We start from the raw sequence: 22,523 nt of genomic DNA, 5'->3' as shown, positions 1-22,523 counted from the left end.
ACCATGACAGTTCTCTTTCTAGAAGCTACTCAACTATCTTCTCATTCCTACACAGGAACGCCTGGCCCACTGGGGTGAGGGCCACCAGAAGCAACCCTCATAATGTGTCTGTGTCTCAAAGGCATGGTGGGACCAGGAATGTCAGTCCTAAAGGACCACCGCTGGAAAACGAAAATGGGCCTGCGACACCTTGTTAGAGTTGAAGGTTGGAATGCATTTTCCTATTTCAGCCACCTCGTAGGTTACTATTTGTTATTATTTTTTGGCGGGCAGTTGATCACATTTAACATTTTCTACGGGGGAATGCATTCTCGGTCTCCAACCACTAACTTAAAAAAAAAAAAACCACCATAAAATAAATGAGTGCCTTATAGCAACAACTTCCCAAACTATTAGTTCAACACATGTTAATTGCTTTTGACGAGAAAGGAGCTAGTCAAATACATTTGGGAAACACTGCAACTCACTTTAAGATTCATACAGGCTCTGAGAAGTTTTGCAGTAAATTCCTTTCTTCCCCCAGTCGAGAGTGTGGTAAAGCTGCCTTGTGTGGGGGCAGCGAGGTCTGCGGGTGCTGGTTCTGGGGCGCGGCTGTGGCTTGTGCCTGGCCTGGGAGGAGAGCCTGGCTGGCTCCGGCTGGGGCTCGCTCCCCATCTCTCTCCCTAGGCAGGTCAGGGCCGCCTACAGAAGTCTGTAGGTGCCAAGCGCTCAAGCACAGGGAACCTGGAAGCTGTGTATGTTGAAGTCCCGGTGTAAAGCTTCTAAGTGTCCCTGGTTGAACGAGACTTGTTCCCATGGCAGCCTTAGACTGACTTGGGTCACACATGTGAATAGCAATGAAGTGAGACCATGCAGGGAGCGTTCCTGGCTCTGAAAAGCCAAGTTAATTGCCCAGGGATGCTTGAGCTCCAGCTTCTCATCAAGAAGCGACGGGTTTTGTAGGAATATTCTGAAGACGTTTTATAGCTTCCTTATTATATATTTTGCTTAGTTAAATATTAAATAGCCTGATTCAGGAAATTCATACTTCCAGAATGTCATAAAAAAAAAGACCTTTCAGATACTTCCTTATGTGCCTCAGCAGGCACCCAAAACTAAATGAGTGTTATAAATGTGAAATAAGCTGTAAAAGTAGAAATCATAATATCGTAAAAACACTGAAATTAGAAAATGAGATGATGTAAGCACAGTATTTGAAGAGCACAGATCCTGAAGCTGGATTGCACGGGTTGGAGTCTCGTTAGCAGCTGTGGGATCTCTGCGCCCATGTCTGTGTGTGTAGAATGGGGGTCCAAGCATCTCCCTCATAGTGTTGGAGTACTGAGAAAGGTATGGCAAGCCCTTAGCGCTGCGTCTGGATGTGCTCCAATGTTCGTGGCTGTTATTTTAAGGAAGTTGATGGTCTTGGAAAGAGATGGACTCTGGGCATTCAAAGATATGTAGACACCACCCTTCCCGTCAAAGGAGTTTGCAAATTTAAAGCTGTGGAGTCTTATTGGTGAGTTTTTCTTCTTCTTTTTATTTTGGTTCTTGATTATTATTATTTTTTTGGTTCTTGTTCTTTGAGAAAAGTATAATTGGAAGTTGGAAGGCTGACAATTAGACTATCAAACTCCTTGATATTAGCTGGATTGAAGACAGAGATGAAAAGCACCGGCCTGGGGGGTCAGATCAGGGGTCAAATGATGGTTCCTCTCCTTACGAGCTACATGACCTGGGGCAAGGGAGTGAACTGTACTGAGTCTTCTTGCGAGTGGTTTTAGACGAGGCCATGCCTGTCAGAGGGGCAGCTACAGTGCTGTAGGAGGGAAAGGCGTCCGGTAGCTGGTAAGAGTAAAATAAGCTAATTCAGGAGCAGCTGTGAAGGCCAGCGAGGCCTTGGGAGAAACCCAAAGGGAGGCAGCAAAGGGAGCAAGCGACATAGCAGAATGGCTCCCACTCTTTGACCATAAAAGTGAAGGGAACCGGGGACAGCAGTAGGTTCTCCCCGGAAGATGCATCCCGTGCACACGGTGCTCCTGAAACCGGACTCTGCCCCCACCTGCCGCTGAAAGCACTGTAAAAGCAGCCAGTAGAGGCAGGGCCGGCCTCGTCTGTCCAGCGGCACGCAGGGGAGGGCTGCGGAGTTTGCAGGGAGTCCGGATGGGAAAAGATTGGGATTCTGTACAAGCCGTGCTCCGTGGCACGCCAGTGGAGGTCGTCAGTTATGGGGGCACACAGCCGTGTTGTCTCGCACTTGTTCTCGTGGACTGCTCTGCCTGGAAGGAGGAAGATCTCTCCCTGGTGCCCTGGATGAGCTGCTCTCTGCACTGAGACTTGCTGTCCCCAGCAAGAGACTCCCAGCTTCCCTGGCAGTTGAGGTCACGTGACTAAGTTCCAGCCACTAGACTGTGAGTGGACATGGTGTGTGCACGTTGCAAGGAATGTTCTTTAAAAAAGAAACTGCTTCTCATCCCCTTTCCACCTTCATAGGGCTGGACTTGGTAATGGTGGTGAGTCATGTTTGATCAGATGGGCTGGGACAATACGTGTGCATGGTTTGCACGACTGTTGGCAGAACAGGTTATAAGAAAGGCCTCACCCTTTGTCCTCTCCGTGGACATTAGTCTCGCGTCCTGAAGCATTGGGAAGAGATGGCCCTTTCACATGATGTTTTCAGAGAGCCAGCTGCACCCCCTGTTCATTAGCACTTAGCCCCTCTGGTGGTTCTCAAAATGTGGCCTGGGGGTCCTTGAGACTCCTTGAAGAAGGCCATGAGGTCAAAACTATTTTCATGATAAGATTAGGATGTTAGTTGCTTTTTTTCATTCTTGTCTGTCATTAGTGTGTGGTGGAATCTTCCAGAAGCTACATGACATGTGATGATGTCCTCACTCTGGTGGTTAGTAGAATGTGTGTGGTTTTGGTGTTTTTAAATTTTTCTGTTTGAATTTCTAATATAGTAAATAGCAATAGCTGTACGGACAAAAGCAGAACTCTGAGGTCTTCAATAATATTGGAGTGTAAAGGGGTTCTGAGGCCGAAAGATTTTACAACTGCTGGTCTGCTACTCGTTGAACATCTCTGCCTGAGGGAACGTTCAAGCCTGCTCAAGGTGCTTGGTTACTTTAAACCTCTGGTTGAAGGGCTCTCTCACATCCTTACACTGCGTTTTCCACATGTGTGGTGTATGTGCACAAGCACACCATCATCCCAAACAGGATGGCGTGTTCTAGAAGGCAGGGGTGGCCCCTTGATCTTCTTTACATACAGTCTCCCAGGTGAAGTGACTCTTGACCTAACTAACAGGGAACAAAATGGCAGGCCTGGCTAGATGCGGAGCCAAGAGAAACCTAGGATCGTGACTTCAATGAATTTACTCACCTGTTTAAGCAACATTGAGGACCTCCTCGAGCCTGGCACTAGGTAAGGCACATGGGGGCAGGGCTGGGGCTTGCTCTGTGACCCCCACGAGCCAGGGCTGTTCTCGTTGCTTGTGTGGATGTTAGACTCTGTTCCTATGTTGTCACCTAGAGCCTGAGGGGTCCCAGTTACACACCAGTTTTAAAGGCCAATCATTAAATTAAAAGCAGCCAAGATTGATTCCCCCCCATTTTTTTTAATGCATAACATTAGGAAAATTATGTAAAGCCAATCATTTTTGAGTATAGCTGGCACACAATGCTGTAGTAGTTCAGGTGTACAACTCAGTGATCTGACAAGTTTATACATTAGGCTGCGTTCCCAAGTGTAGCCGCCATCTCTCTCACGACCTCACTGTTACAGTGTCATTGACCGCATGCCTTATGCTGTGCCTTTTATTCCCATGACTTGTTCATTCTATGGCTGGAAGCCTGGATCTCCCACTCCCCCTTGCCCATTTCGTGATCTCCCTACCCCCCCCCCGCCCCCCACCATTTCTCTGTATTTATAGGTCTGATTCTGTTTTTTGTTTCTTTTTTTCCTAGATTCTACTTATGAATGGAATCATACGGTGTTTGTCTTTTCAGCCTGTCCATGTTGTCTCCAGTGGCACAACCTCATCCTTTTTTTGAATACGTTTTTATTTAAGGAATTTCGCAAGTGATTCCTTCCACTGCCCAAGGTTACCTTAGTTCCTCCAAAGCTTGAGTTAACATTTATCCTCAAGATAGGCCTTTTCAAAATAACTTATACTTAATTCAGGCTGTCCTGTCACTTGGCCCCCAATTTTTTGTTTTTTTTTTTAAGACCCTGAGATCATGACCTGAACTGAAATCAAGAGTTGGTTGCTCAACCAACTGAGCCACCCAGGTATCCTGGAACCAAACTATACTTTAAACATTGTTATTGTTCTGTTCTTGAACACATAGAATTAAGTGGTTTACTTTGTTCTAAGTTCAGATACATTTTTTTTTTCCTTATATGTAACCCCTGATAATTTTTCCCCTGGACTCAGGAATCTTGGAATGACAAAAAGGTGTGTGCTGGTCAAACCCTACTTTCCCAATAGCTTCAGAAAGGCCGAGGCAACCAGGAGAAGGAGAGGCAGAGAAGAGACCGTCTCCCCCGAGAACCACTGCCTCATCGATAGACATTCCATCGTTTCCGACTTTTCACTATTACTGCAATAACCACCGCCCTGGCCTGCTAGTCTTGCCTTCACAAAGTGCCACCGACTGGGTGGTTTACCGACAGAAATGGACTGTCTTCCAACCGTGGAACCTAGAAGTTCAAGATCTGCTGCGTGTGGGTAAGGTTGGTTCTTTCTGAGGGCTGTAAAGGAAGCACATCTGTACCAGGCCCCTCTCCTTGGCTGTAGTCGGCTGTCCCTTCACATCCTCTTCCCTCTCTGTGTCCATCCGTGTCCAAATGTCCCCTTTTTACCTGGACACCAGTTATATTGGACTGGGGCCCACCCTAATGACTTCATTTTAACTTATCTCTGTAAAGACCCTCTATTTCCAAATAAGGTCATACCATGGGGTACTGGGGTTTAGGGCTTTAACGTATCTTTTTTTTTGAGGAGATAGGGAGACACTTCCACCCATAACAAACGTCACAAAAGAACAGGTGGTTCACTGATTCCTTTATTTATTTAGGAGGTAGGGGGAGGGACAGGGGACAGAGGAAAATTACCTACAGGGCAAGGGTTGAGGAGGATTTGCAGGGGCTGGGCTAGAAAGCAGTAACACTGATTCTATAGTTGAAAAGGAGTAGTGCACATTTGTAAGTACCTGGTGGGAGATTTGTAATAAAACCTACCTTACGAATAAGTACAGTGGAATACTACTTAGTACATTCATACATGTTTCTACCATCTTAAGATTTTTATATATACAGTATATGATCTGTTTTTATAAATGTACAGCTTGAGAAAAGAGATCCTTCTTGTAATAGGTACAGCATTAAACACAAAACCAACATGGGCCAGCCACATTCCAACTGAAGACCCAGAGAAAGCAAGGCCCCCAGCCCAGCCCCCAGCCCCTGCCCAGCCCGGCAGCCTGATGGTCCTGGCGAAGCGTAAACCAGCACCCCTCTGCACCTGTGGGCTCCGCAGGCCACGCTGGCCCTTGGCATCTGCACGGGAAGTGCCCGCTCATGCCAAGTCCAGCCTGTAGAGGGCAGGTCCTCCCTGAGGGAAAGTGGCAGAGAGGAATGTGTGTGTCTGGTAAGGTAAAGAGGGTTGAAAGAAATGTGCTCTTTGACTAAAGGCACTTGTCAGCGGCCGCCTACAGCCAATCCCTGGGCCTGGTGAGTGAGCGGGGTGCTGTTTTGATAGAGCCAACAAGGTCTGAGTGGACCTCGCCTGTCCTCTCACCAGGTTTAAATACAATAAATAAATCTTAGTGGGTGGTTGTTTTGCCCTCCTGGGCTCCTATGAATAGGGCTACCTTTTAGGATCATTTATGGAGTGACACACCCTGTCCCCAACCCAGCATTTCAATGTCCTCCATGGGGAAGGTGCCAGAAAAACTCCAGGCCTTAAAGGAGGAAGCAGTTGCTCGCTATGGATCAGAAGGAGAACCCCAAACATCCCCTTCCCTGTCTGGAGCTCCTTCACCCGTGAGTCAGGGTCTCTTGCGCCTCAGATCTTGGTCACATAGTTGTTGGGGAACAAGCCCTGCTTGCCTCGTAGCCGACCCGTCCACCAGCCAGAAGGATCTGCGGGAGACAGAGATGGCGAGAGTGAGGGTGAGCAAGGCGGCCCTACCTGGGCCAAACACACCCTGCCCTACGGGTGCATCACGTGCGCAAAGGTGGTTTGGCTCCCTCCGTCTGCGTTCTTTGTCCTTTATTTTCTTTTGTTAATTTTTAAAAAGATTTTATTCATTTGAGCAGGAGAGAGTGAGCGGCAGAGGGAGAGGGAGAAGCAGACTCTCCAGAGTGGGGAGCCCGACGTGGGGCTCGATAGACATTCCATCTATGTTGGGACCGTGTTGGGACCGTGAGCTGAGCCGAGAGCAGATGCTTAACGGCTTGACTGACTGAGCCACCCACGTGCCCCTTTATTTTCTTTTAAATGAGTGCGCTGTTGTAAAAAGTAACCCCTCCCCCACAGCAGACACAGACCGACCACTCAGGGTCCCTGCTGCTCCCACATGAGGCTTTGCTCGGCCTCTGAGATGAGGCTGATTGCTCCCCATGGGGCCCAGGCACACCAGCTCACCCAGCAGTCTTTACTCTGGAGCAGCGGCTGGGCCGCGGGAGGCTGGCTGGGGGTGGTGAGATGGCCCCCAGTCCTGCCTCCCCACTTTTCCTCACACAGGGCTACTCCCCCCCCACACCTTTCCCACTCCTTCCTCCAGCGCGGAATGTTTCTGGAAGAACCTGATTTGCCACACCTCCCACCTTAATCCCAGGCCCTCCACCAGGAAAAAGCATGTAGTCTACATTCTTCCAGACCCTCTTCTGTGATTATAACCACACACACACTCATTTTAAACAGAAACGGGCCACTCTCTTACTATTCTGCATCTTGCTTTTTAATACTTAATAGATATTGTCTTTCCACGTCTGCATCTCATTTTTAAACAGCTGTATTGTATACCAAGATTTATAGACCATTTACTTGGTGATGGACGTTTGTTCCCACTTTTTCCACTACTGATGGAATAAATGTCCATACCAGTATCTTTACGTCTGCATGCAAGTAGCTCTATAGGAGAGATTCCTGGCTCAAAGAACATAGACCTTTTATTCTGTAAGACAACATAATTCATTGTTATAATAGGTAATACTCTTCTGTGTGCTTTTAAAAGTACAAAAGCGGGGTGCCTGGGTGGCTCAGATCATGATAATTCATTTACGTATTTTAGATCTCTAATTCATCTGATATTTGTTCTGGGTATGAGGTAGAGCCCTAACTTTATTTTCTTTTCAAAATGGAAAGTCATTGTCTCTCTTTTCCCCTGATTTCAAAGGCCACATTTATCCTATATTAAACACCTGTACACACATGGGTCTCTTTCTGGATTGTCTCATTTATCTAGATGTCTATTCCTGTACTCACAATGCACTGCACCAATTACAGTGATAATTTATAGCATTTTCTGAGAACTTCTAGGACTCTACATTTTACACAAATATGTAACTGTTTTGATTCAACCCAAAATATGTGTTCTTTCTAGAAAAATCTGAAATATTGAGAAATGAAAAGAAAGCAATACTCACTTAAAATTCAACACTTAATGAGACCACATATGAATATATACATACGTGCAGAGAGCCGTATGTTTTATATTTTTACAAAAATAAGACTATAGTCCACAGTCTACAACCTTTTTTTCCCATGAACATTTTTCCATTTCAGTAAGTATGCCATACTACTGCATCATTATCTCTAATAAAAATCTATGTCATCGAAGTTCACTGAATGGATAGAGCAAAGCTTATTTAGCCAATCTTTGTTACTTGGTAATTGGTCATTTCCAATATTTTTGCTGAACAAAGCTGGTGATAAAAATTCTGTTTGTGTTTACTAAGCATTTATTTCAACTTTTATTTCTACTCCGACACTTTCTAGGAAGGATACTAAATGGCTGAAATATTAACATCTACAGCAAACTAGATGGCTCAAGGAGGTCAAAATAATGCCCAGAGGCCATTTAGAAGGAGATCAGCCCAGGGACCTACAAGTCTCCTCAGAGTGACCCCTGTGATGAAGGAATCGGTTAAAAACATCATTCTTGGAACTGTCTGTCCTCGGCCACCTCTTCCTGAAGGCTGAACTTACCAAGGCCCACTTCACTCAGGCTGTCCTTGCTCTGCCCCTAATGGATGGCTCCGTACTGTCCACAAATCCTCTTGAGCCTGACATTCAGGGCCCTCCACCATCAGGCCACTCTTAGCTTCATCTCGTCTCCTATGACATCCCCTGGGGAATCCTGCCACAGGGTTGAGCTCATTTTCCTAAAATGATCTGCTCTTTCTAGCCTCCCTGGCTTCTCTGTCTCTCCCCCCATTCCCCACCAAAAATGCCATTTCCTTCAAGGTGCTTTTTTAACATCCTAAGTCAGGTGTTACCTTTTTTTTTTTTAAGATTTATTTATTTACTTGAGAGAGAGTGAGAGAGAATGGGGAGGGGAAGGGAGAGGGAATCCCAAGCAGATTCCCCACTGAGCGCAGAGCCGAGGTAGGGCTCGATCCCATGACCCTGAGATCATGACCTGAGCTGAAATCAAGAGTCAGATGCTCGGGGCGCCTGGGTGGCTCAGCTGTTTAGCGTCTGCCTTCAGCTCAGGTCATGATCCCAGGGTCCTGGGATCGAGCCCCGCATCGGGCTCCTTGCTCGGTGGGAAGCCTGCTTCTCCCTCTCCCACTCCCCCTGCTTGTGTTCCCTCTCTCGCTGTCTCTCTCTCTGTCAAAAAATAAATAAAAATCTTTAAAAAAAGAAAAAAAAAATATATATATATATAAAAAAAAGAGTCAGATGCTCAACCGACTGTGCCACCCAGGCGCCCCCGGAGTTATCTTTTAAAAAATACTTCCGTAAGCACTAATGTTTGGTCATATGTATATTATATTCTAACTTATCTTCTCTACCAAATTAATAAAGCATTCAGCCAAGCCCACAGACTACTTTTATAAGAGATGTTACAGGTTGCCTCCCTGACTTCCATCTACCTTCCGTATGAGGAGGCCATCAAGTTTGGGTGGGATAGTCCTAACTCCCGTTTCCTACAGAAGTCCCTGCCATGCCTAACCTACTATAGGTACAGTCCTAGTCTTGCTACAGAGATTCAGGGATGGACACACGACCAATTTGGTCTAATCAGAGTGAAACCTAGGACTTTTGTCCAATGGCTAAGAGAAGTTTGAGAGAGAAAGATTTCAGACCTAGTTTGATCTGTTTGCTGGAACTGAGGCAGGCACTTTGCTGCCATGAGGGAAAACAGCCAAGAAGGGAGCAAATACAAAGAAGGCAGAGCTGAAGAAGTATTAAAAAATAAATAAATAAATAAATAAATAAATAAATAAAAATTGGAGCCTTGATCAAACTGAGCCTGAAGCCTAGATTCCTGCTACAAGTTTCAGTTAGAGCAGCCTATAGATTCCCTTCATGTTTAAACTAGTTTTTATAGCACTGTGACTGAATGTTCTTTAGGAGGCTGTCCCAGCCAGCCAGCCAGCCATGCACTTACCTTCTTTGATAATGTCGATAATGTCATTGGCATTGAAGCTGAGTTCATCTGTGTCCTGAGCATCATAGGCATAGAGAGCCTTGCACTGTGGCACCTGAGGCTTAGGCTTGGGCTGGGGCTTAGGTCTGCCCCCGGCTGGGGGAGGCCGACTGCTCGTTTGCCTCCGGACACTGTGGAGAGAGTGGAGGCAGGTGAGAGACAGGACCTAACAGGAGGCAGCACCGTGTGGTGGTCTGGAGCACGGGACCAGCACTGGCCCGCTCAAGTTCAAATCCAGTTCCATCCTTAGAAGATACGTCAATTCCCAAACTTACTCTGAGAATAAAAATAGCCCCGCCCCCAACTCTGGAGACAGAACTTTTGCCAGTGCCCCAGAAGCCTGCAGGTGCCTCTCCACAGCAATCCTTCCCAGAATCCACCACCACCCTGCATTTTGTATTAATAATTCTGCTTTTCTTTGTGGTCTTACCACACACACAAGTATCCCCAAACAGTACACATGGTTTGCCTATTTTTTTTACTGTATAAAAGGAATCATGTTCTTTTTTTTTTAGGGCGGGGGGGTTGGGGAACAGAGGGAAAGAGAGACACAATCTTAAGCAGGCTCCACGCCCAGCGCAGAACCCGACGCAGGGCTCAATCTCATGACCCCTGAGATCATGACCTGAAACGAAATCACGAGTCCGACGCTTAACCGACTGTGCCACCCAGGCGTCCCCAAAGGAATCATGTTCTATTAGTTGCTCTATTTTTGAGATACACCCTAGTGATGCATGAATGTACTGGCCATGCATTCTCGTGGCCTCAGCCTCTTCCATGGCACGAATATGTCACAACTTACTTCTCCAGTCCCCTGTTGATGGTCATTTGGGATGATTTCATTTCCAGTATTGCAAAAAAATAGCAAAAATAAAAATGCTGCTTTGAATACTCTTGCGCGGGCAGTTTCTCAGCCTCAGCGCCCCTGCCGTCTGCGGCCAGCACTGCTGGGGACGCTCCGTGGGGGCCGCCCCGGGCCCGGTGGACCGCAGGCTGCGAGCAGCATCCCGGCCTCTACCCGGTGGATGCCGGCCGCGCCTCCCCCGCCTCATCGCGATCATCAAAACCATCTCCAGCTCCAGCGCCCTCAGCCGGGTCCTCGAGCTTTACACGTATTCTTTCTACACGCCACACTGCCTCCAGCCTCCCTTCGTACATGTCTCAGAGGCACTGTAGCTTGAGCGATTTTAAACTTCTATCTGAAACAACTCTGTTAAGTATGTTCATACAAGGCATTTAGAAAAAAAAGTAGTAAACGTTTTCTTTCCCACTTTGCTTGAGGAGAAACCAGGAAAAGCCTACATTCATTTGCTCACAAAACAAACCTAAGTTGAAGATTTCTTTTTGGAGGAATTGGGCTGTACTCAACTCAGTGGGGCCGGCTGTGTTCACACCTGTGGCAGGAAGAAGAAGGGAGGGTCCCTCCCCCCCCCCCCGGCCTGAGTTGTGTGGCGGGGGGAAGCATGCCTCCTGAGGTCCCATGATAACAGGTGTGCACTGGGTGCTGACGAGCAAGTCAGATAATATCTGGGTGTGGGGGGGGCACTGGCTGCCAGCTTGGGGGGAGGTAGGACTCTTTCTGTCAGGGGTGGGGTTTCAGGGGGCTGCCCGGGGCTCCCTGTGTGGGTGGGGAGCAAACCCCAAGGTTACTCAGGCTCTACTCTTCTTAGGTCCCCACCTACCCACCACCACCAAGCACTTTCATCATAGAGGACAGCATCTTGTAGATCACTAGCATGACATCATTTCCTCCCTAGTCAACTGGAAATCCCCATTCCCTGCTAGAGAAGTGCTTGCCTCTCTGAAAGCTGGCCAGGCAAGCAGGCTTTTAATTAAGCAACCTATACATTAGGGATGTGTCAGCATCTGGTTAATAAGAGCCATTAGCCTGGATACCAGAAGTCATCTGATTTCCCAGCAACAAGGAAGGGGGGTGCATAGGAGGGGTGTGCATTAGAATACCCTGGGAGGGAGGAAAGACTCCAGCCTGCTGGTTCCAGGGTGCAGGGTTGGAAGGGTGTGCACGCATGCGCACCCTCGCACGCGCGCGCGCACGCACACACACACACGCGCGCGCTCTCTCTCTCTCTCTCTCCCCCCGCCCAGATACTCGTGGATGGAGATCTGGCCTCTCTTACGTCCAGGGGGGAAACCTACGAACATTAGGGCAGTTGATGAGGCGTCTGGACCCAAGAGTATTGGGACTTAGGTGTAGTCCCTGGGGAAAAAGGGGCCAGGGGGCTTCTTAGTGTGGAGAAAAAGGTAGATGACGCTCTGAAATGTAGGACTGTCCTTCCTGCAGCAATCCTGGGAGTCACCCCCTGGCTGCTCTGCCCATCACCTCCAGCTTTGACCAAACCCTGGCAGTTCCTCCTCCTTCATGTCTTTGCTACCAGTTGCTTCCTTCCCGGGCTCCCTGAATATCCCCCAACTCAGTGTCTGTTAGTTCACTTCACCCTCCACTAAAAATCCCGACAGCTTCTCCTGCTCCTAGGAAATGGACCAAGACTTGCATGGGGCCTACAAAGTCCCTGCCGGGTGTGGCCCCCGCTGGCTTCCAGCCTCCAGTCCTGCTGCAGGCCACACTGGTACCTTTCCACCTTTCTTTTATGAGCCCTGGTTGGGGTCAGGGCACCCTGTTCACGTACTCCTAGCTTAAATCATCTTTAGGGGACACTGCTTTCTCCCCAAGATCAGGAATAAAACAGATGTCCGCTCTCACCACTTCTGTTCCATACTGCACTAGAAGCTCTAGCGAGAGCAATTAGTCAAGAAAAATAAAAGGCATTCAGACCGGAAAAGAAGTAAAAATACGTCTATTTGCAGATGAGATGATCTTGCATGTAGAAAAAAACCTAAGGAATGCACTAAAAAAACTATCAGAACCAATAAACAAGTTCAGCAAGATTAGAGAATACAAGATTGAGAAAACAATTCCATCTGCAATACATACAGAAAAATATACCACGGAGGAGTAAATTTAACAAAAGAATAATCCCATTCATATAAAATATCCAGAAAAAGCTAATCTATAATGAAACAAGTAGGTTAGTGGTTCCCTAGGGCTGGGGCTGAGGGTGGGGGAAAGGAGGTTTCTTTCTGGGATGATGAAAATTCTAAAATCAGATTATGATGGGGCGCCTGGCTGGCTCAGTCAGTGGAGCATTCAACTCTTGATCTTGGGGTCATGAGTGTGAGCCCCATGTTTGCAGAGTTTACTTAAAAAAATTTTTTTTAAACTAGATTACAATGATGGTTGTATAACTCGGCATCAAATACCGCTGAATGGTACTTTAAATGGGTTGATTTAATAGTATATAAATTATATCTCAAAACTGCTTAAAAAACAAAACAAGTAAATGACATAGACCCCTCTTGGCCGGGCAGCTCCCTGCTGATACCCAGAGTGAGCTCGGCCAGTCTGTCGGCCCACAGGTGCTGGATGTCCCAGAACCAGGCAGTCTGGCAGAGGAGCTGGGGGAGGGGAGGACTATCTAAACCCCTGGGCCAAGACAGCCATTGCATGGTATTTGGTCCCAAGGCATCAGAGGATACTTCCTTAGGATAAGTCAAAGTAAAACCTATCAAAATAAAACCTCAGGGAATACTGGGGGATTGGGGTTCCCTTGCAGGCCCTTGGCAACAGTGGGCTTGGTTGTCCCAGGCCCTGGACCACGGCCACCACGCTTTACCAACGTAAAGCCATGTGCTCGTTTATCACTTGGCTAACTAGGGTTCACAGTACCCCACATTTGGGAGCAGGGGGCGTCCAGGCAGCTTTGAGATGCGGCGCTGGGTGCTGGGGAGCAGAGTGTGGACTGGGGGGCTATGTTTGAGGGGGATGGACGTGGAGGTGGGGGACAGCTCTGCATTTTGCGTTAGGGAAGTGTCTGCGTGGACAACCAACCCCGAGGTCACCGTGATCTGGCTCTTCCCTGTGACCAGGAAGGAGCACAAGTACTCCAGTGGGGCAATCGGTCCGCGCCAAGTCCCTGCGGCCCCACTCTCACATCTCAGCTTGTTTTGCCCCTTCCTGTGCGACTCAGCAGAAGGCCTGTGTCGCCTGGGAACCCCTCCCTGCAGCTGTATGAAAGCAGATCCCCTCGCCTCGGCCGAGGCTGCTCTGGGCACCTCCCAGCGCTCCCGGGCTCCTGGGACCTCCCGCCCCGGATGGCACAACGGCAGACGCGCTCCAGCCGCACACACCTTTCTGCTCCCAGGGTCTGGCCCCCCCGCCCAGCACTGCTAACTCTAATTCTCAGGATGCTTTATAGCGCGCTCTCAACAAACTCTGTACTGTCAGATGCACCGCGGAGCCCAGCAAGTCTGCGCCGACGACGTGCCTGCCGCCTCTCCGTTTTACCACAGCGTGGACCCCGAAACCGTCACAGAAAACCCTGTGATGGCCACAGCCATTTTATTTCCCAGCTCCGTCTTAGCCTCCGCCGCAAGCCCACACAATCTCCTTGGCAGCACTAGGTGGCGATCCTGTGTAATCAATAATGAGCAAGGAGAAAGACTGCTAGCTGCCCGAGGAGACTGATTAATGGGGCCCTTCAGGGGCCTGGAGCCCTGCACGTGCAGCCAAGGGGCGACCGGCCAACGCAGCCAAGAAGGGCTTCGGGCTTGCTCCCACGGGAGCCGCAGCCGGCTCAGTGCGGCCCAGGAGAGGGGGCTGTCGCACCTCGGGAATTCGGCGAGTCAGCTGTTAAACACAGCCATTGTTACAGATGAAATGGAACACACAAGTTCGAAGGGATGAAAAGCAAAGGCAATAAACACTCAAAACTCAACCCTTCCTCATTATCCTACCACATTTTACTTCTGTCTACGCGCTTGACGTCACACACGTCTGGTTGCTTCAGGATGGCGGAAGCACGCCGATGGGGCGCCGCTGCGCGTCTCTTCCCGGCTCCGAGAGCAGCGGGGTCAGCTGGCAGCCTGCCCTTGGCCATGGCGAGTGGAAACTGGCCAACCGAGTACAACTCAGGCCCTTTCATGTCCAGACGGCCGGCCGCTCCCCAGCACCCTGCCGTCCCCACACGGCCGTGGCGACCCCTGTTCGCTCGTCTCCAAGCGTTCTGCCTACATTGGTTTCGTAAGGCACGCGCAGGAGTTAGATCATTCTGGGAGCTCTGGTGTTTTACGACACGTGCGCTCCCAATCAGCTTTACCTGCCTGAGAACTGTCATAAAAGCATTATTTCGTGGGGATCGTGGGGGTTGGAGCAAGACTTTCAGACTCACGGTAAGTTACTTTTCGCGTTACATATATTAACAGATCGTTCTAAAACTCCACGTCACTGAGCCCATTCAGTGTTTCCTTCGGGGTCACTTCCGCGCCATGTAATCAGGTTTCCCTACGACGACGTGACCCCCATCATTACCCCGAGTGGATCTCTTCCCCACGAAGGAAACAAGCACACGGCGAAGCCGAGCTACAGCAACTTGCTTTCACAGCAGGTCGTTTTTCTGAGCAGGGCACCGGGCCTCGCCGCAGTCACACGCTAACCCACCCCCCACGGGTGCCCCCCTCCTCGGGCGCCTCCCACCCGGGCTGCCCCGTGTTCCTGACGGGGGCGGACCGACGGGGACCCACCGACAGCCGAACCCTCACGGACAGCTGCCCAATCTCACGGGGTGCCCAGAGCCCCCGAGAAGGCGAGCCCCCCGCGGACGCCAGTGATGACAAGGCTCTCCCCAGCGAGCGTTCGTGCCTTGGCTCGCCGCTGGTTACGTCTGTCACTGTCCGTGGGGTGCGAGCTGTTACGGGGGAAGGAGCAAAGGATGTTTCACTCGAAGAAGACGGGGGCAACGGTAGAGCCGGAGAAGAAGTTTGGCTAGCGTCTGTTCTAACGTTACCTCGTGGCTCCCCGTTTTGCTGCTGCTCTGCGCCCACGAGAGCAGCAGGCTCTTCCCCGCGTGTGTGAGGGGGAAGCTGTGTCCCGGGCCGGTCCCCTTGTCCCCAGGCCCCCCGTCCCCCCGCTAAAGCCTGCAACGCCTGAAGCTTCCACCCCACGGAATTCTTGAGAGTAAAGCCGCCTTTCAATCCCGGTAGAATAGGACTATTTCCCGATAAGACCGAAGCACACGAATAACAGTAATAAAACCAATACAAATAAACTTTCAAGGCGCACAACACCTGCCATTTACAAAGCCCTTCCTTCATCTTCAAGATGCCCCGAGGAGTGGGCTTTCACGTGAGATTATTATCCTTGTGGCTCAGGTGAGGACCCCAAGGTGTGGAAAGACGTCGGGACAAGCAGCAGGGGTACAGTAGGTTATCGGGGAAGCAATGTCTGGGTCCGGGGTGCGGCCCAGACAGGCACGGGGCTCAGTAAATACCTGATGACTGAATCAATGAAGGATGAACAAATGAATGGGACCGACACCCAGTCCCTGCAGCTGTGACTCCCATGCTCTCTGCACACCGCCAGGCCACCTTTCATGAGCATCTCCGCAGCTCCCACACCCCTGTGGTAGCTGGCTGTACCTGGTGGATCCCAGGGTGAGCTGGGATGAGGCTCTCTAATAACACCTCTTCGTTCTGCAGATGTGGGATTTAGGTCTTGAAATTCCAAGAAGGAAAATAATGGCATTTTATTTCACTGGCTCTTTAAAATACGCTCTGTTCCAAAAGGTTGAACCTATAAACATTACTGGAAACGTGGGAATGGATGCCAGGAATTCCTAAGCCTCATGTCTGCCTGGGCCAGGATACAGCTCCAGCTCCCGTACATTATGGGTTGAGAAATATTGCTATTGGACACTTGTTGGAAATTTTAAGCCCTTTGAAAATAGGAATCCATTAGGAGAATCTTGTCAAGAGACATACAGGCAGCATTTGAATTTTTCTCTCGATTCCTCCCCTTTGTGGCATGGCCAGAAGCCCTAGCCCTGAGCGCTTTCAATAGTTTTCTGTTTCTCCAACTTCTAGTTGGATTAATCTCTGGAGTATCTCGAAATTTCGTGAAGTTGCCCTCCCATGAAATGGACCGCAGGATTAAAGAGGCCAACCGAAAAGACAGTGTTCCTGTGAAGTCAGAGCAAAGGCTGATGAATGAACTGTCTGTATGATTCTTGCTTAACCCGTTCTCTTTCCCGAGGATCAGGAAAGATCTTGAAGCTGCATCAGATATTTCAAAAGGTATGCCGAGAGACTGCAGGACACAGCTCTCTCAGTCTCCTCGGCCAGTAACAACAAGGATGCCACTAAGAATAGCCCCTGTGTCACAAACACGGCAAGGCAAGGGTAAAGAACCCAGCTGGGATGGTAATTTAGTGAAGGCTTCATGCTCTCTCCAAAAAACCTGGCTGAACCTAAAATAAACTGACCAAGACTTTCCTGAATTAACTGGAGGTGCTAATTACACCATTTGATTTTATCCACATTACATGATCCAAAAGAAATGATTGCTTATGCTAAATATGTCCATACAGGAAAGTGCACTGGGGGTGGGAGAGGGAAGAGAAAGATAAGCCTGAGGGTGTGAACGCCCAAGCAGAGAAAGACCACGGTTATCTGGTTTTTACGGATTGGCACATTCAAGGTCACTGTTTGGAACTGTGACGTACACAGGAGTGTCCGTGTTTATGGAAAGGTTTGAGATCCCAGAGTCCGCTGTTTGCTCCAACAGGCTGCTATGAAATGAATGCAATTCGTGCTTCCTTGGTGAAGAGCAGTTACTAAATGCAGCTGACCCCGAGGCTCCCGAAATGCCTCAGGCATGTGCCTCAGGCCTGTCTAAGGTCTCTGATCACAGTAGAAATCATTTTAATTTTCACTTCATGTGTTTTAGAAAATAAATACCAAGAAGCAGCTCAGCCCTTTGACCGGAGTGTGATTTTTCAAAGCAATGTTTGCATCACAGCAGATCTAAGTGTGCAAAGAGGAGGCAGGCTGGGATTCTTGTAGCTCCCGGGCCTCAAAGGTGCACGCACCATGGGGGGTCAGGAACATCTTCCTGCCTGGTAGGCGGCTGCGAAGGTGCCCTCCCCGTCCAGCCTCACTGCCATCACCACGCCACCATCCTGTATGCCTGATACGCCATCATGTACGCCCAGACCCAGAAGTGGCAAAGGGTGTGATGAGCCTTATAAAGGGAGCCAGGCAGCCCAGGGCTGGAAGGGAGCAGCCTCAGTTAAGACAAAATGTTCCTAAATTGCCTGCTTTTGGCTGACAGATGCTCCCTGTTGGCTGGTGTGCAAGTCTGTAACTTGCAAAGCAGGGCTGGAAAGAGAGTCTTGCTTGCCAAAGCCAAAGCAAGTAGGAAGCTAACAGACAGAGCTAAGAGATTTGGTGCGTTTTGTTGATTGATTCACACCCTCTGCCTACTTTTGGGACATCAACCCGGGCCCAGGAAGGGTTGTTTGAGTATTTTCACTATGTCCATCCATCTGAATAGCATAGGTCTGGGTTACGGAGTAAAAATCCGATCGCCTCAACAGCACCCTTTGCATTCACTTGTACACAGAATCTTTTCCTGGCTTTATCAATTAGACAACAGATGCCTTCAGATGAGTGGTTTTCAAAATGTGGTCCCTGGATCAGCAGCAACAGCATCTGAGAACTTGGTAGAAATGGGAATTCTTGGGCACCGCTCTGGACCCACTGAATCAGACACTCTGGAAGTGGGCCAGGAAGTTCTCCAGGTGATTCTATGCACATTAAAGTCTGAGAACTACTACTTTCTTTTTTTTTTTTTTTTTTTTTTAAAGATGTTATTTATTTATTTGACAGAGAGAGACACAGCGAGAGAAGGAACACAAGCAGGGGGAGTGGGAGAGGGAGAAGCAGGCTTCCCGCGAGCAGGGAGCCCGATGCGGGGCTCGATCCCAGGACCCTGGGATCATGACCTGAGCCGGAGGCAGACGCTTAACGACTGAGCCACCCAGGTGCCCCGAGAACTACTACTTTCGACCAAGCCAGTCAGGTAGGCCAAGATCGCCGGAACTGGTGGGGGGCAGCTAGTTCTGCAAGCGTGGGGGTAGGTGGGGAGAGACCCAGCGAAGGACGGCAACCCCTCCACTGTCAGCCTATTTGTACAAAACTGAGCTGCTTTCATATCTGGAGCCCAAATGAGGTGAGACTAGCCAGGGGAAGAGGAACCCCAGGAGAACGTGGTTACATTTGTAAGAGCTTCACGGTCTTTTAGAAGGAAGCTGACAAGGCAGGAAAAACATCCTGTAATGGGGCCTAGAAGGGGATGGAGGAGCTGTTGTTGCTCTCCCAGCAAGGCTCTATTTCATACACAAGTCTCCTGACCGCACGCGAACCTTCATCACTGTAGACACACAGAGAGAATGGAATATGGAGGTAGGCGCCAGGGAGGGGAAGAGCGGGCTGGAGCAGGCCCGTTCTGGGGTTCAGCAGGGAAGACTACTCCACCTCTGGGGATCATGTGGGATTGGATGACTGCTTCCAAGTCACTAGTTCAACCGCCACAAGATAATGGCTTTATCACCGCCACCGCCATCATCGTCTCCAAGCCACAGCTGACCGAGTAGCCCCTTACATGTCCAGTACCGTGCCGGGTATATTTTATGTACATTCTTTCTCATCCTCCCAACAGCCCTGCCAGCCTGGTGGTATCCCATCAGCGTACAGGTGAGGAAGACGAAGCTCAGAGAGGGTACGCTGCAGGTCCAACATTAGATGCGGAACAGGGATTGAAGTAAGATCCTCATCCCGATCTGGTGTTTGACAACATCACTCTACAGTATTTCTGCCTGGTTATTTCCATCCACCCTGTGCCTGAACACTTCCAAGGACAAGGCGCTCCTTACAACCCAGGCAGTTCATCTTTGGGCTTTTAGAATGCTCTTTTGTTTACCGATGCCAAAATCTACCTGCTGGCGGAGTTCACCAACTTATCTTAAGGTTGGCTTATTTTACGCCTGGTGACTCCGCAGGACATGTCCAACCCCCTTTCCACACCGCTGACTCTTTGGAATATCAATATAGAGTTTCAGAAGTCTTTCCTTCCTCCAGCTAAAAACCCTGGGTTTCTTTTTACCAGTCTTCACTTTTAGTTCTAGAAAGGCAGAGAGGCTCTCCTTTTGAAGCCCTGATGATCTGTATGCATAAAAACATCCACACCTCATAGAAGGCTGGGATGTTTTCCTTCATGTTTCCGAGGGTGCTCTGAGCTGTAGCGTTTATGCACCTGCAGGCACAGAGATCAAAACCCCATCATTCCTCAGCCATGCCAGACAGCAAGGCAGGTCACAGAATAACTGAATCTCAGGGCTGAAGGGGACCGTCTTCTGTGGTTCATGATAAGCCATCTCCAGAGAAGGAGTTGTGTGCCATCAATCTGGCTGTACTTTCAGGAACGTCAACCAAGAGCCCCGAGGCCTTGGCCTTGGATCCCGGATTACCACACACAGGTGGAAAACAACTCTAGAATCACGCAGAGACTGCCCAAAGAAATCCCTGGACCTTGCTGTGATCGAGGGAGAGGGAGGTCACCAGCTTCATCTAGGGGAGGTGGGACTCTTACCCGGCAGCACCCTGGTCTGGGACCTTAAGGAAATCCAAGCTCTCCGGCGTCTGGGACACTCGGTCTGAGCCGGTGGACTGTTGTCGTGGCAAGGGTGGGCGGGCCATGGAAGTGTACAGACTTTTCTGATTTAACCTCTGGCTGCCAGCAGCATGGGGATGTGGCAGAAACTGGTTTTTGAGGACTCCATTCTGATGGTATCCTAGAGAGAGAAGGGGAGAAAACAACGCTTCGATTTTCTGATCTTCTGCTAAAAGCCTCTCCAAATTCCTTCCATCTCTTAGCCAAGAGCAAGCTACTTAGCTTCTCTAGGCCTCAGTTTCCCATCTGAAAATACAGAGGGTATGATTGCAAATACATCGTGAAGAATCGCGCTAATACATTGTAAGCTGCCGAGCAAGGGCCCGGAACATAGCAGACCCTCACACATGCATGCTGACATTAGAATCACCAGATGTTCAGGGTTTCAAAGCCCGCGTGCAAGGAAAGGTAAGCTGGCCATGAGCTGGCAGGCACACTCTTCGATCTGAGAAAAATTGTGAGGTTATGATTCAAGAGGGCTGGCAGGCAGCTGTTTAAACAGTTGGACATCCATTTCCAGGGTGTCAGCCTTAGGTGTCCTCTGCAGGAGCCCGCTGTGGGAGGCAGAGGGGGTACTCCACACAGGCAGGGGAAATGTGGCGCTGGTTGGATCAATCCAGATACGGCAAGCTCTCTGAGCCAAACAACTGTTCCTAGTCAAGATCACGTTACCTGGTTAGTAAGGGAATATGGTGATGGGCTCCGAGCCACAGGCCCTGGCTAAAAGGGGCATCATCATTCCATCGTGTTATGGTCTCTTCTCTCTTATCTCTTCTCCCACTGACAGATCTGAGTAAGAATGAAGGAGAACAAGACTCCCCAAGGCACATTTTGGTGAACCTACCATAAAACCTCTTCCAACCAAGTTAAGAAAAGAACCCTTTGGTACAGATGGGACGACCCCTAGTTTCTAAGAGGGACTAGCTGGTCAGGTTTGGCTCTGCCTCCATTAGTTCTCTTGACCTTGAGCAAAATCTGTGAGCCTTCAGTGTGTCAGTTTCCTCCTTAAGGAAACAAGGAGTCTGGTGAGCTCCTACTTGCTGCCAAGGTTGCCAAGGAGAGGTGCATGTTCTAGGGCTGTGATACTCAAAGTGGGAGGTTCACAGCTCATTAAGTTCAGAAATTAAGAATAAGCACTTAGAAATGTTCATAGCAATTTCACAGACACATTATGAATCCAGTAAGAAATTTGGGCTTCTGTTTTGAATGCTTTTAAAATTCCATTCTTTGAGTGATTTTTATTATATCTTACAAAAGTATGGTTTGCGATGGGTTGAAAAAGAAAGAAATTAAGAGAAAAAAAAAAACAAAAAAACCCCAACCGACCTTGTTCCTTCACCACAGATAATGTGAGAAAGGTTGATATAAGGGATTCAGGTCCAACTGCCTCATTTTATTGATGGAGAAATGGTCACGTAGAGAGGTTGGGAGCTGAGCTCAAGGTCAGGTATTTGGTCTAAGGCAACTTTGGCCAACCTAGCTGAGGCAAATGAGCTTTCCAGGTGGTCTGGCCAGGCTCTCGCCCGGGGGAAGGCGGGCCAGCACATAAGTAGTAACACAATCCTACACTGGTTCTCTTAGGTTCTTTTGTGCTTGGATTTTCTTCAAGGGTGAAGGCAAAGGGGAGGAGAGAGCGCAGGGCCAGGCAGCATGGGGACTCCAGAAGAGATGAGAATTACTTTCTTACTGCTAGGCACGGGTATTCATATTTTAGCACACAACGGTGAGATTCCAGAGCAGGAGACAAAAGAAATGCTTTTCACTGCTTACCTCGGACACAGCTACAGACAGGATTCCCTTGTCTGGGATGATCTGAGTTAAATGAGTGTGGTCCTAAGATAACCCTTTCAGACCTAGATGCCTAAGCTTATCAATACCAAATATTCTGGGCAACAGTTTTTTATTGATTGAATGTTGTAAGAGATGGAAAAGCATTTTGTGAATTTTGAGAGCGCTCTTAAAGCACTAAATGGATTTTTTTACAGGCAAGAAGTCTTGCATTTACTCAGGTTTGGATTTTACTGACCTGCATGCTATGGTTTTATCAGAAAATATGAGAAATATGAAACGTAAGATCTAAAAAACGTTTTGTGTCAATTCTGTAATTCCTTTAGATATTACTTTATTTTTTTAGAGCACTTGTCCTAGAGCCTATCTGACTGAAAATAAAATATTTCCACTTATTCATTAAGGTATTAACTAGTTGCAAAATATCCTTGTGGTATTTGGCTGGAACCGAGGGGTGGCGTGGTGGTTATAGCTGGTCGACTCCTAGCTCCACGAAGGCCGCATCCTGT

General features: G+C 48.9%; 1 protein-coding gene across 1 annotated transcript in view; it reads right to left on the bottom strand.

The window, feature by feature from the left end:
• Nucleotides 1-5,030: 5,030 nt before the first annotated feature.
• The window catches only part of MYO1E (myosin IE), a 190,874-nt gene continuing 173,381 nt past the window's right edge, over nucleotides 5,031-22,523 (bottom strand). Inside the window, exons 26-28 of the mRNA XM_036107041.2 lie at nucleotides 20,146-20,347; nucleotides 9,606-9,775; nucleotides 5,031-6,126 (exon numbers count right to left, since the gene is read on the bottom strand). Coding sequence (XP_035962934.1) covers nucleotides 6,050-6,126; nucleotides 9,606-9,775; nucleotides 20,146-20,347 — 449 coding nt within the window. The 3' untranslated portion in view covers nucleotides 5,031-6,049. The remainder of the gene's footprint in view (nucleotides 6,127-9,605; nucleotides 9,776-20,145; nucleotides 20,348-22,523) is intronic.

Source organism: Halichoerus grypus, chromosome 8 (assembly GCF_964656455.1).
Source record: "Halichoerus grypus chromosome 8, mHalGry1.hap1.1, whole genome shotgun sequence".
In the NCBI taxonomy this organism is placed as follows: Eukaryota; Metazoa; Chordata; class Mammalia; order Carnivora; family Phocidae; genus Halichoerus; species Halichoerus grypus.
The sequence above is the reverse complement of the archived record's forward strand: the minus strand, read 5'-3'. Positions and strand labels throughout refer to the sequence as shown.